Source organism: Anabrus simplex, chromosome 4 (assembly GCF_040414725.1).
Source record: "Anabrus simplex isolate iqAnaSimp1 chromosome 4, ASM4041472v1, whole genome shotgun sequence".
Lineage (NCBI taxonomy): Eukaryota > Metazoa > Arthropoda > Insecta > Orthoptera > Tettigoniidae > Anabrus > Anabrus simplex.
Window position 1 is genome coordinate 121,933,628 of NC_090268.1, and position 15,203 is coordinate 121,948,830.

The following is a 15,203-nucleotide window of genomic DNA, read 5'->3' on the forward strand; positions in this document are numbered from 1 at the left end:
ACACGCGAACTTGCCCGGTCTTGAACAGAATTAAAACTTCATGTTCATGTACCTTTCTTTTTTTAATATCCTTATCACCAGGAGCTGGTGCAGTTGGGTTGCATACAAAAACAGTAAGTATTTTTTTTAACTTTCCAGTGGCAGGCACATTGATAAAAACATCATTGACGTATGCATTCCCTTGCTGCCCAGTCGCAGTCACAGTCATTCTTGCTTGTGAGAACATCCCAGGTTTTCAGACGACATCTGTCCATCGTCTTCAGTTGGTTGCAAAGCTTGGAGTATAGCTTAGGAAGAATGCTGAACCATTTTCCCTAGGTAGTCATGTCTGATATTGATGAAACTCAGCAACTACCTCTTTGTGACCAGTCTGGAATGTTTGAGATTCTTTCTTTCAGTGCCTTCTGAGATAATTTCTCTTCCAGAGCATTTTAACAGATTGGCAAGATATTTTCTTACTGTTGTTTGCTGAAAACTTTGCGCCATTCTTGGCAAGTGAATCAGCTTGTTCATTACCTTCAATTAGCCAGTGTCCTAGTATCCACTGTAGAGTGACTGTTTTACTCTCTACCTTGAGTTGTGATATAAACAGTAAACATGATGATGTTGATTTGGAAATTACTTTGTGTTATATTAATAATGTACTTCATTTTATTTTCAGGATGAAGATAGACTAACCTTACCAGAAAGCATACCTCTAGACTATCTAATGCAAGTTAGGGAAGAATTAACATTACGAAGGAACAGTTACTTGAGTTCTAGCACGGGACGGAATCGATGTGCCACACATCCATCAGTCAGCAGTGCAGCCTCTGGTGAAGGCTCTGCGGGTCAAACTCAAAGTGCAAATCAAAGTAGTGGAAATGGGCAAACTGCAGAACCACATTCCGCACCAGCCCCACCCTATCAGTTTGTAAATCCAAATGATTGGGCACCTGTGGTTACTAGTGTTGTAGGAAATGCAGATGCACCAAACAGAAACAAAACTTGCACAAACAATCAAAGGAAAGTCAGTGCAACAAGAACATCTCCTGGAGCTTCGGGTGAACCAATATCAGAAGTTACGGTATGTAATGTGGTCTAAATATACATCTACTGCGTATAATAGAGCCCTGTTACCATGCATCTTGCATCCTCTTAATTTGTACTAGATGCATATTCTTTGTCCAAGTTGGGTCATGCCAGAGCATTGGTAGAGTGGTGGTGGTGGTGGTGGTGGTGGTGATTATTGTTTTAAGAAGTACAACTAGGCAGCACTAATCAGAGAGAAAAATAGAAGGGATCTGACACTTCGGAAAATGAAGGTATTGGCCAAAGAAAGACAGGGGCCATGAATGGTGTGAAAATGAAAGTCTCTAGGCCTTGAGCGCTCTAATACCGTCGAGGTCCAAAAAGAACAAAAGTTGACCAAGGGAGGTCGGATAGGATAAATGAAAGTGAGGAGCTTGACACAGGTAAGTGGAAGTAATGCCAGGACTCAGCTGAAGGCCCCATGGTTGTCAATCCACACACCCAAGTTGAGTCCCTGGGGCCCCTTTTAGTTGCCTCTTACAACAGGCAGGGGATACATTGATGTTATTCTACTGCCCCCACCTACAGGGGGTGGCAGTGGTAGACACAGGCCTGATTAATCCTTCTGAGTTGACAGTAAAATTAGTGCATACAGTGTATGTAGCACTACAGCTTAGTTCAAATGTAATAATGCTTGATAGGTGTATGTGTGTGTTACTTTCAGTCAGTCGCCACTGATCTGCATTTAGGGAAGTCGCCCAGGTGGCAGATTCCCTATCCGTTGTTTACTTAGTCTTTTTTAAATAATTGCAAAGAATTTGGAAATTTATTGAACACTTCCCTTGGTAAATTATTCCAATCCCGAACTCCTCTTCCTATAAACAAATAGTTGCCCCAATTTGTCCTCTTGAATTCAAACTTTATCTTCATATTGTGATCATTCCTACTTTTAATTATACCACTCAAACATATTCGTCTACTAATGTCGTTCCACGCCTTCTCTCCACTGACAGCTCGGAACATCCGCTTAATCAAGCACCTTGTTTCCTTTCTCTCAAGTCTTCAAAGCCCAAAGTTTGCAACACTTTTGTAAAACTACCCTTTTGTTAAAAATCACCCAGAACAAATCGAGCTACTTTTCTTTGGACCTTTTCCAGTTCTCAAATGAAGTAATCCTGGTGAGGGTCCCGTACACTGGGATCATACTCTAATTGGGATCTCGCCAGAGACTCGTGTACCCTCTCCTTAACTTATTTACTGATGATGATGATGATCAGGTGCCATCAAGTTGAAGTCTACTTCTGGTGACTGCATGGAGGAACTGCCTCCAGATGTTACAGTCTTCAACCTTATACTTCAGATCCTTCAGTGATATGTTCATGTTGGATTTGATGGAGTCTATCCATCTCAATGCTGGCTGTCCTAGTGTCTGAGACTCCTCCACCTTAATGAAAATCCACAGCCTGTTTCCAGTCATTCAACCAGGTCAGAAATGAAATGATTGAAGCCTCCATCTAGTGGTGAGGATAGGAATTGTGCCGGCTGCCGAAGCCTGTCGCACTCCTCTGCGGCAATGATTAATGTATGACAGATGAAATGATATTGGAGAGTGTTGCTGGAATGAAAGATGACAGGGAAAACCGGAGTACCGGAAGAAAAACCTGTCCCACCTCCGCTTTGTCTAGCACAATCGCACATGGTGTGACCAGGTTTTGAACCACAGTACCCATCGGTGAGAGGCCGGTGCACTGCCACCTGAGCCACAGAGGCTACTCTTCCACCTTGCTACAACCCCTAAATTCCTCTCATAATCCTGTGAAGAGATTTGTAACCTTTATTTACAATCCTGTTTGTGATTACCCCGGTGAAGATCTTCCCTTATATTAACACCTTAGGTACTTACAGGTACGAAGCTTTTTCTTATTGAAACTGTTTTTTCTAAATTATTTTTCATTTGATATATTATCTAATTTACTGTATATGCTTTTTATTTTCTGCTCAAATCTTAATTTTACTGTAGTTACACTTAACAGTAACTTTCTTCAGCTTATTCCAGATATTTCTGGAGTCGCTGGAGCCATCCAGGCTCATTTTTATTTTGGCCAGGGGTTTAAGGCTGGATGCCCTTCCTGATACCACATGGTTCTTGAGATGCAAATCTCGGAATTCGAACCTCAGCCTTCCAGGTGGGAAGACGGCAGCTAAGCCACTGAGATAATCATGCCACCACGCTTTACTATAGCAATAAAAATGCATAATACAAGATCAAGTGAAACTGCTTTTGTCTTTCTTCTGGTGTTATAAATTTGGTAATGATTTAAATAGGTTTTCTCTTTTTTTTAAATTAAAAAAAATCATAATCCCCTGTTGTGGGGGGGATGCAGACGAAGAATTAACCCACGGAATCCCTTGCTTGTCGTAAGAGGTGACTAAAAGGGGTGACCAACAGATGATGACATTAGAACAATGTGATTATTTGTGATTAGTACCATTATGTGCGGAACAACACGGGTCATGTGATATATATGTTGATTCCCATAGGGAATTTGAAATATTTGTCCTGAATGAGCAAATTTATAATACCAATATAAATGGTCCGTTATTGGACATTATAAATTTTCCAGCTAGCTCATTCTTGGTTGCCAGCGTTTCGCCCTCGTGTGCTAGGGTGGGCTCATCAGTTGGTACCTAGCACACCTACCAATACGCTGGCTAGTGCATACCGTGGAGGCCACTGCGTAGGCTAACTGGAGCCACCGGCAGTGCCAATGCACTAAGAGACTTTGTCTCATCACTAAAAATTGATGCCTGCTTGGCCATCAGATGATATATATGTTGATTCCCATAGGGAATCTGAAATATTTGTCCTGAATGAGCAAATTTATAATACCAATATAAATGGTCCGTTATTGGACATTATAAATTTTCCAGCTAGCTCATTCTTGGTTGCCAGCGTTTCGCCCTCGTGTGCTAGGGTGGGCTCATCAGTTGGTACCTAGCACACCTACCAATACGCTGGCTAGTGCATACCGTGGAGGCCACTGCGTAGGCTAACTGGAGCCACCGGCAGTGCCAATGCACTAAGAGACTTTGTCTCATCACTAAAAATTGATGCCTGCTTGGCCATCAGAAGATATATATGTTGATTCCCATAGGGAATCTGAAATATTTGTCCTGAATGAGCAAATTTATAATACCAATATAAATGGTCCGTTATTGGACATTATAAATTTTCCAGCTAGCTCATTCTTGGTTGCCAGCGTTTCGCCCTCGTGTGCTAGGGTGGGCTCATCAGTTGGTACCTAGCACACCTACCAATACGCTGGCTAGTGCATACCGTGGAGGCCACTGCGTAGGCTAACTGGAGCCACCGGCAGTGCCAATGCACTAAGAGACTTTGTCTCATCACTAAAAATTGATGCCTGCTTGGCCATCAGATGATATATATGTTGATTCCCATAGGGAATCTGAAATATTTGTCCTGAATGAGCAAATTTATAATACCAATATAAATGGTCCGTTATTGGCACTGCCGGTGGCTCCAGTTAGCCTACGCAGTGGCCTCCACGGTATGCACTAGCCAGCGTATTGGTAGGTGTGCTAGGTACCAACTGATGAGCCCACCCTAGCACACGAGGGCGAAACGCTGGCAACCAAGAATGAGCTAGCTGGAAAATTTATAATGTCCAATAACGGACCATTTATATTGGTATTATAAATTTGCTCATTCAGGACAAATATTTCAGATTCCCTATGGGAATCAACATATATATCATCTGATGGCCAAGCAGGCATCAATTTTTAGTGATGAGACAAAGTCTCTTAGTGCATTGGCACTGCCGGTGGCTCCAGTTAGCCTACGCAGTGGCCTCCACGGTATGCACTAGCCAGCGTATTGGTAGGTGTGCTAGGTACCAACTGATGAGCCCACCCTAGCACACGAGGGCGAAACGCTGGCAACCAAGAATGAGCTAGCTGGAAAATTTATAATGTCCAATAACGGACCATTTATATTGGTATTATAAATTTGCTCATTCAGGACAAATATTTCAGATTCCCTATGGGAATCAACATATATATCATCTGATGGCCAAGCAGGCATCAATTTTTAGTGATGAGACAAAGTCTCTTAGTGCATTGGCACTGCCGGTGGCTCCAGTTAGCCTACGCAGTGGCCTCCACGGTATGCACTAGCCAGCGTATTGGTAGGTGTGCTAGGTACCAACTGATGAGCCCACCCTAGCACACGAGGGCGAAACGCTGGCAACCAAGAATGAGCTAGCTGGAAAATTTATAATGTCCAATAACGGACCATTTATATTGGTATTACAACACGGGTCGACGTTACTTCCGACTAATACCACCATTATGCGATGAACACCATGGGTCGACTGTACTTGCGATTAGTACTACTACATATTCCTGGTTGTGCTCCCTTTTAAAGCAATAATCACTACTATCTAAGGAATGTGAACTGCTACGGCCTCCAGCTAGATCTCTGGTTGGTATCAATGGGGAAGGATTACTATGTGAGTAGTACCATTATATGAAGAATAGTATGGGTCTGTGTTGCCTGTGGGTGGTATCACAATGTGTGATACACCGTGGGTCTGTATTGCCTGTGATTAATACCACTATGTGAGCGACACTATAAGTCGACGTTACCTGAGATTAGTACCAGGCAGGAGGAACACAATGGCTCTGCTTTACTGGTGTTAGTACCATTGTAAAGGGCCAGTGATCTGGATTTTGGACCCCATTAGATAACAAGCATCATCCCAGTAATTAAGGCATTGTGAATTTGATCTATTGATTGTTATTTTTTTATGATCATTTTTTCATTATCATTAGTTTTAGATTCTAGTCATTGGTTACATTTTTAATTTTCATTTCGTTGCACCTTGTGCCATTAGGGATCGATGACCTAGCTGTCGGACCCCTTTAAACAACAAACATAATCATCTTCTTCTTTTATCCTATGATTTGTAAATCATACTAATCTTCTGTTGTTCCCTCATCCAATAGTAACCTGTCATTGTGTTTATCCTATTGTGTGTTCCTTGTTATGTTCTTATTTTTCTGTAATGACTTGATTTGTCATGTGTGTGTTCCTTGCCATTACTCATATTCCCCATTGGCGCTCTTTTCTCCTTCTGTGTTTGGCCTGTGTTCCTATTCATTTATCACCTCCTTTTCTACTTGTCTCTTCCCTTTTCATTGATTTATCCAGCTTTCTTCCTATTCTAAACACATCACATCAAGACTGAAGATCTGTCAAGATCTAATGAATGTTGATACCCACCCTCCTGATAAAGCCGGCAAACGAAAATAAGCTCGTCAGAGACTGAGAAGAAATGACTGTAGAAGAATTGGGATTGGTGAGGGCAGAGCCCATCTGTTTGAAGATTTGGATATTGTCCACATCCTTTTGCATTTTCATGTATGTAGGAGGAGAGACAACAGACTGGTTTGAGCAAAAAAGTGGATTAAGACAAGGAAGTGCTGTCACCTTTGCTCTTCATTGTAGTAACTGATGAGCTGATGACAAAAGTGGCAAGGAAAATTGGGGAAGGAAAAATGAAAGTGAAGATGTTTGCAGATAACTTGTTAGTCTGGGGAGAAAAGGAAGAGGATATCCAGGAACAGTTAGTTGCATGGGAAAAGGAGGAGAAACAATATGGAATGAAATTTAATGCCAGAAAGAGCAAGATAGTAATCACAACTAGAAAGGAGATTCCTATAAGAGGGTTGATGCTTGGAGGGGAACAGCTTAGGAAGGTAAAGACTTTCAAGTACCTGGGAAGTATCATAGAGGAAAGTGGAAGAAATGATAAGGAAATAATCAAGCGTAGAAGACAAGCAGGAGCATTACAAGTGACTAGTTTCATTTTGACTGTATTGAAATTCAATACTATTAAGTAGTATTGAATGGGTGGTTCTCAATAAATTAATTGTTAAACATTTAATATAAGCAGGAGCATTCCTGAAAAGTGTCAGAAGCCTGGTTTGGAGCAAGGATGTCCTTCGGAGAAGCAAAGGAGTGATATACAGGACGTGCTATATACCTATTCTGACATAGGCAGCAGAAACTTGGGTAATGAGGCAGAGAGCTGTAACTAGGATACAGACAAGTGAAATGAAATTTCTGAGAGGCAGAAATGGATAAGACGAGAAATGAGAAAGAGATATAGTAAAAGAGCTACTACAGAACAGGATAAAGGCATCTAGACTTAGATGGTATGGACACATGAAGAGAATGACAGAGGAAAAATACCAAGGAGGATGCATGAAATGGAGATGACAGGAAAACAACAGAGAGGAAGACCGAGAGACAGGTGGATAATAGGAGTGGAAAAATGTGTACAAAAAAGAGGAGAGAACTGGGCAAGAGTGATGAGGGAGAAGTGGTGGGAAGACAAGAGGAGATGGAGAGGCATATGTTCAAAGCCATTTGGCCAAAAGCTGGAAACTGCATATGATGATGATGATGATGATGCTCCCTCTTCTCACATTGACCTATTGTTTCACGTTTCCATCTTTCTATGTGAATCTTCCATGCACCGCGGTAGGATTTCATCGGGGTCTGCCTACGGCGCGCAGGAACCGCACGTGGATAACCACGGCGGCCGCGCACTTTCGACTCGCCACCACGGCAGGACGTCCCACGAACCATGCCAGTTAGACACCGACGAGCGATGAACCGACAGCGTGGGACACAAATCCAACTACGAGCTTTTTAACCGCAACAACTTTAATATACGCTATTGGAGCTGGAATTACCGCGGCTGCTGGCACCAGACTTGCCCTCCAATGGATACTCGTTAAAGGATTTAAAGTGTACTCATTCTGATTACGGGGCCTCGGATGAGTCCCGTATCGTTATTTTTCGTCACTACCTCCCCATGCCAGGAGTGGGTAATTTGCGCGCCTGCTGCCTTCCTTGGATGTGGTAGCTGTTTCTCAGGCTCCCTCTCCGGAATCGAACCCTGATTCCCCGTTACCCGTTACAACCATGGTAGGCGCAGAACCTACCATCGATAGTTGATAAGGCAGACATTTGAAAGATGCGTCGCCGGTATGAGGACAGTGCGATCAGCCCAAAGTTATTCAGTGTCACCAAGGCAAACGGACCGGACGAGCCGACCGATTGATTTTGATCTAATAAAAGCGTCCCTTCCACTTCTGGTCAGGACTCTGTTTGCATGTATTAGCTCTAGAATTACCACAGTTATCCAAGTGAAGTGGTACGATCTAAGGAACCATAACTGATTTAATGAGCCATTCGCGGTTTCACCTTAATTTGGCTTGCACTGAGACATGCATGGCTTAATCTTTGAGACAAGCATATGACTACTGGCAGGATCAACCAGGGAGCTGGCTGGCTCGAGAGCCGAAACCGAGCGTCGTAGCCCGCCGACGACGAGTGCAGCCTGCGGGACACAGACTTTGCTTTGCTCCGTTGGCCGACTGAGTGGCCGCCAACTAAAATTTCATAGGCTGCCGAGCACGGGCTCTCACCCGGCCGGGCGTGCCTTCACTAGGGATCGGGTCCCCTCACCATCCATCGTCACATCTCCACTTCGACCGCTGCCGAGGCATTTTAAGAATCATTGCATTCATTGTGAAAGCATTTCCTTCCTGTACATCATTTTATGTTTACTCTTATCAAATTTCTTTTCCAGAGTCAGCAGCCCCAGTTTGCGCAGTCTATAAGAAACCATTCCTATACTGTCCTTCAGTATGAAGACAAAGATCTCCAGAAAAAAGCTCTAGAACTGATTCCAGTTAGGGAACTTGAAGCAGCAGCTGAATCAAAAATGCACACAATTCGTCTAGCCATGAAGAAATCACTTGATAAAGAGCAAGACATAGATATTATGGAGCTGCTTCTGATGGAATTACTGGCTTGGTTTAAGAACTCCTTCTTTTCTTGGGTGGATGCACCACAGTGTAACTTCTGTTGCAGTGAGACCAAGTTTGCTGGTTTAAGTAGCAATCCTGAAGAACTAAGAGAAACAAAGAGAGTTGAGGTAAATATTCCACACCTATCTACAAAGTACAGTTAAAACTATAAACAAGTTTGAATCTCTGTTTGCTTGAATTCTGGCAGCTTTTTGTTGTTTAAAATAATAGCTGGTCTGTAGATTTGTCCTTGCAGAAGGATTACTCAAATTAGTAGTCACTGACCAATGATTTAGTTGGCCATGGAGTGTTGGGATAGTGGAAGGAGCGTGTTTAAACTGTACAGTGGTTTATTAGAACTTGGTAACAAACATAGTGAGTACCGAGCAAGTTGATATGTGGTTTGGTTCACATAGCTGTGAGCTCTTTTTTTTTTTTTTTTTTTTTGTAATATCTGAAGCCATCTCTTTTCAATTTCGACTCATTTAATTTATAACTGTTGAGCTCTTTGGTCTTCTGAAATAAACTTTGAGTAAATAAATTTATAAGCTACCTGAAAGAGAAAACTTATGGTAACAGTATTATACCTGCAAAATTCCTAATATTACATGTTGTACAAGTATGTTTCTCATTACTCTATTTAACTTAGCTCAATGAAAAAAAAGGATCATTGCAAAATGTGTAGGCTACCTATATAATGTTCATAGAAATAATTTCTATTATTGTTCAGTTTTTATTTTTCCCCATTATTCTAATTAAAACATTGCTAATAAGTTCCGAAAAAAATGCTTATGGGTGGACACCGAATGCCATGGACTGTGGGGTGTGATTCTACACGACTGTCTCGATAATCAGAGCTTCAGAGGTTCTCCTATAGTTATATTTAATGGCTCTTCTATTTTGCTGCATTCTTCAATGTTTGTAATAGCTAAATGATTAGCAAACTCTCTACTGTACTTATTTTCTTAAGTTTAATATGGCCTCTGTTGTGTAGTGGTTAGTGTGAATAGCTGCTACAAAATATGAAAACTGTAACATGGTCCACTGAGCCTTGAGAGGTCAGTTGAGTAGAGAAGGTTCGATTTCCACTTCAGCCATCCCTGAAGTGGTTCACTGTGGTTTCCCACTTCTTCTCCAGGCAAATGCCAGGATGGTACCTAACTTAAGGCAATGGCTGCTTCCTTCCCTCTTCCTTGTCTATCCCTTCCAATCTTCCCATCCTCCATAAGGACCCTGTTCAGCATAGTAGGTGTGGATGCCAGGACAAGGTACTGGTCCTCCTCATCAGTTGTATTCCCGACCATATGTCTCGCACTTCAGGCGTTAGATGTGAGATCCCTCGCAGGTGCCAGTTTAGAAAATCCTGTGCTGTAAACTAGCACATACACAGAAACTGTCTAAACTGGCACATATTAAATTGTCCTCAACAGAGGGTTGATGGAGGGAAAAATGGTTGGAAGAAAAGGAAGATGATGATTTGGAATGTTAACAGATGTCAAGCAAGGTAGAAGCTATGAACAACTGAAAGAAGATGCTCGGGACAGAACATCATGGAGGATGTCCAGTTGATACCTGTTTCAAGACAGATTCACAGAAGGAAATGATGTGCCAGTTTGTATTAACCCTCTTGGGGCCAAGAGCCGATCTGGTCGGCCGCTCCCCATCAGCTGGAAGAGGCCAGAGCTCCGCCTCCACTCTACTACTGTAAAGTGCCAGGCCGTTTTCAGTGGAAATACATGTATTTTAAAATTTGCGTATATCTACCGGTGTATAGCAAATACCGGCATGAAATTTTCTACATATCGACTATGTAGAATAAGAAACTGGTCTGGAGTGATATGAAGAGTCAAAAACGTTTTATTGTTGATTTATAGTTGTCGAAAACGTTTATTTTTAGGAAGAGAAAATATTTTCGCACTTTCTGTCTCAATATCTACTTTGAAAAAATAATTTACGATACAAAAGAATATACGTAATTAGGTATAATGTATTTCTAAACACAATTCTATAGAATAACTAATTTGAACGAGAAAAATAAAAACGTAAAAAATAAAAATTCAAACATACTGTATGTCACTAATAAAAACAAGACAATTTTACTCACCGATAAAATTCGTGTGTATGTATCGATGTTTGGCAAATTCTGACAACAAATTTGCTACTTGCGGACAACACAGTATTAAAATAATTCTGAATTATTAAATAAGTACAAAATAGTAGTTGATATTATAGTTTTTGTTTTCAGAAAAAATAGTTTCTCGTTTTCGGTTGTAGTATATATTAGAAAAATAATTTTACAATACAACAGAATTTACGAAATTAGGAAATGTATGGCACTAAATCCATGATTTGCTTTGACCTACTAAGCGACCGCTGCTCAGTTCGGTACCTGCAGTTTACGAGGTGAATCATGGTCAGTGCGACAGATCCTCTCAATAATTATTCTTGGTTTTCCAGACCGGGGTCCTCTCACACTCAGATATCTCCTCAGTTGCAATCACTTAGGGTCACTTAGATTGAGTGAACCTCGAACCAACCCTCAGGACCAGGCGAAAATTCTTGACCTGGGCGGGAATCGAACCCATGACCTCCGGGTATGAGGCAGGCACGCTACACTTGGCCCGCGGAGACCGGCATTTAGGTAATGATAGAGGACTATATGTGACTATAAGGTTTAGCAGAGAGTAAGTGAAAAGTAAATTGAAGTGTGATATGGGCGGAAAATCAGACGGTAGGGCATGTTTAGGTCCAAGAACTTCCTTGAAGGAGACGGGAGGTTGAGGAATGTTGTCGGGTTCATTGGGACAAATTTCCACAAAATGTTCTCCAGAGACATCATAATCATAATCATATTCGTTATCACTAGTTTCACCTACCATCATATTCAGAGTAGATTTTGTGCTGTTAGACACAATTGAACGTCTCTTCTATAGCTGCGGTGATTCCGCGGACGTGTCCGCTATAATTTCGACGCTACTCTCTGAACTAAATTCCCTATCGCTATCCGATAAATCATCAGCGTTAACTTCGCACTGTTCTAAACATTGCATTAATTTATTGTCATCAATACCTGCTGAAAAATTATCACGTGAATAACATGCCATTTTCCTGTCACTAATCCACTCACTGCAAGGAGCAATCTCTTACTGACCGGTTAGCGGTATTTGTAAACACAGGAAACGACTCTTGTGAAAGGTATAACACCCTCTTAGAACTGCCAAAGCAAGGCCAGGCACACAATAACTTGTAGCCCCTTTACTACAGGTTGTAACAAAAGTTTGCACTTCACTATAGGTTGCCTCAAAATTACGTATATCACAGAATTTTAAGCCGGCCGATGTAATCGGCTCTGGCAACTTCCGACTGGATTGTTAACGGCCGACCAGATCGGCTCTGGCAATTTAAAGGGCGGATGCTCGCACTACCGCCTGGCACCAAGAGAGTTAATGTTTATTATATTTTAAGTCAAAATTTGATCTTTATGTAGGAACGTTTTCAGACTTGACACACTATTAATTTTACTTGTAAATAAATAGGTATGTAATATTTGTTAGATAACTTTGAAGCCACTTTCTCTCTCTCTACAAGAAATTTATGGACTGTCTCTGCCAGCAGTAGACAAGCCAATGCTCTGTTATAAAGCATGGAGGATTTCAACTTTGTATTATTTGATTTGCTTTTACCCAGAAGAGTTCTAACGCAATATGACTCATTATGAAAGATCCTACAGTCCAGCAGTATGCCCTATAAAATTGTAAAAAAAGTACAGGACACTTGAAGTTTTATGATCTTCCAGAACTGAATAATTTTTTATTCAATATTGTTCAATCACTGCACAGAGGTAGCAGAGTTGCCAAGAAAAGGCAACAATCCTGCAAAACTTGGCAGTGGGTGTAAAGCTTAATTTGAGACTGTGCAACAGTACTACAAACCTACAACGCTCTTTACTGTTATTGACATACCTGAGAGAGAGAGTGGCTTCAAGAAAATTACTTCTTGAATATTTCCAACCATTTAAGTCAAGTTAGGAACGGAAGCGAAGTAGACGTTGTTAGTGTAAAATGTGTTAGTAAGTTTTGTACTTTGGACAAGAAACTTCTTCTGTAGGAGCTGCAGTATTTGTTTTTAAATTTACAAAATAGAAGACTCAGAAAACAAATATATCCAAGAATGAGCTGCCGTTCATGTAGAGAGGTATTTGGAAAGTGTATTCACTCTCATTTTTAAAATGTTTCCATATGTTTTTTACAGTTCCAATGAATTCAGCAACTTGTGAGAGGTATTTTTCATGTTTGCCAGCATGATCACTCAGGAGTAGTATGTTTTATGTTTTGGATGTTTTTTTCTAGATTTTAAATGTTTTGTATACTTTTAACTTGCCAATTTTAAATTACATGGTTGAAGATGACCCTACGCAAGGGTCGAAACCGATCCCATACATATGAAATGGTGTGATTTTTAGTTATTCTATTTAATTTTGTATTGAAAGGTGGATAATTCCTCTCCTATTCTCTTTAGTTTTACTTTCCTAGATATATGTTATATGAATTCCAGGTGATTTGGTAGGCCTTTTGTAATGTAGAAATTCTCTCTCTATTTACCTCATTATTGAACCCAGAGGATTGATTTATTTCTCCTAGATATTTAAATTTGTTTACTTGAGAAATTTGTCGAATTTAGTTATCAAAGGTTGTCCATGTAAGTATCGTGGGGCTTCTTCCATGTACAGAGTTTTCTCATATGAGATATAATGTCTTGTTTTGATGGCAATTTTGTGGAGTCTTCCAACTGAATGAATAGCTTCTTGTCTATTATGGAAAGAATTGCTAAGTCATCTGCAAAGACCAGACACTTCACTTGAATTCTATCTTTGAGCAGCCTGCCAAGGGTCACTCCTTTAATTTCCTTTTCACATGTTCTGCCTATTTTTTCAAGTCGCTACAAAATTGAATAAGAGAAGGGATAGTCCATCTCCTTGTTAGAGCCCTGTGTTGATATTAAAAGGCTCAGATATTTCACCTAGGAATTATTCGAAGCAGTGTCGGTTAATGCTTGTCTAATCAGTTCTCTTGTTTTCCCATCTATTTTGAATTCTCCTAGTATACTGAAAAGTGTATGTCAATCTATAGAGACATACACCTTCCTGAAGTCTACAGAAGTGATTACTGTCTGTCTAGTTTTGTGCATTTGTAAAATAGTTTTGAGATTTGGAATTTGTTCTGAACAAGATCTGGCCTTTCTGAAGACTGCCTGATATTCACCTGTTAGATGATCTGTTCGTCTTTCAAGTCTTGTAAGCAGGGCTACGGAGAGAAATTTTTAAGTAACAGGAATCAAGGAAATTCCTGTGTACTTATTGATGTCATTTTTATCCCATTGTGCAGTGGATGGATTGGTGCACATTTTCACTCTCTCTGTGATCCAGATATTTTCAAGAATTTTGTGGATTTTTTGGCCTAGGCTTTCGTCTGCTATCTTCAACATTTTGGCAGTTATACCATCCTCCCATGGGACTTTAATAGTTTTAAGTTCATGGATTATTATTTTGCCTTTTTCCAATGTGGGAGGCACTGGATCTAGATTGGTAGTAGGTTTTTCGGTGGTCAGTTGATCTGTAGGCAATTCACAACTTAAAACTCCCTTGAAGTAATTTGCTAGGAGTTTACAGTTATCTTGGACACTTGTTTGTAGCGTTCTGTCTAGACGTTTGAAGCAAAGACTACAGTATGTGCCTGATAATTTGATAATTCTTCTCTGAATGTTTTCAATTTTGTCAGGCTCTAATTCTCAAGTTTATGGCCCTGTCACGTGTTTCATTCATCCATCTATGTTTGCATTTCCTGGGAGGGATGCTGACTTTTTGAGAAGCTTTCAAAAGCATGTCTTTCTGTTCCAAGCTGTTGGAAGGATTGTGGTTAGGAATATTTTCAAGGTATGTACTTGAATTTTGTTTCTGGTTAGTCTGGGTTTCAGATCTAGGTTGAAATTTTTCTTTGCTGGGCTGAGTGGCTCACACAGTTGAGGCGCTGGCCTTCTGGTCCCAACTTGGCAGGTTCGATCCTGGCTCAGTCCAGTGGTGTTCGAAGGTGCTCAGATACATCAGCCTCATGTAGGAAGATTTACTGGCATATAAAAGAAGTCCTTTGGGACTAAATTCTGGCACCTTCACATCTCCAAAAATCATAAAAGTAGTTAGTGGGACATAAAGCCAATAACATTATTATAAATTTTACTTTGACTGGTTGGATTCAGTGACTTCATTCTTAACTTTAACGTTCAGAAATTTTAGA

General features: G+C 40.7%; 1 protein-coding gene across 3 annotated transcripts in view; it reads left to right on the forward strand.

Moving 5' to 3' along the window:
- The window catches only part of Pngl (N-glycanase Pngl), a 56,993-nt gene that overhangs the window by 4,730 nt on the left and 37,060 nt on the right, over window positions 1-15,203 (forward strand). For 2 of the 3 annotated variants that reach the window (XM_067145183.2, XM_067145184.2), the window contains exons 2-3: window positions 662-1,066; window positions 8,694-9,041. In XM_067145183.2, the coding sequence (XP_067001284.2) occupies window positions 662-1,066; window positions 8,694-9,041 (753 nt within the window). The remainder of the gene's footprint in view (window positions 1-661; window positions 1,067-8,693; window positions 9,042-15,203) is intronic. The other variant, XM_067145185.2, reaches the window with a different exon arrangement.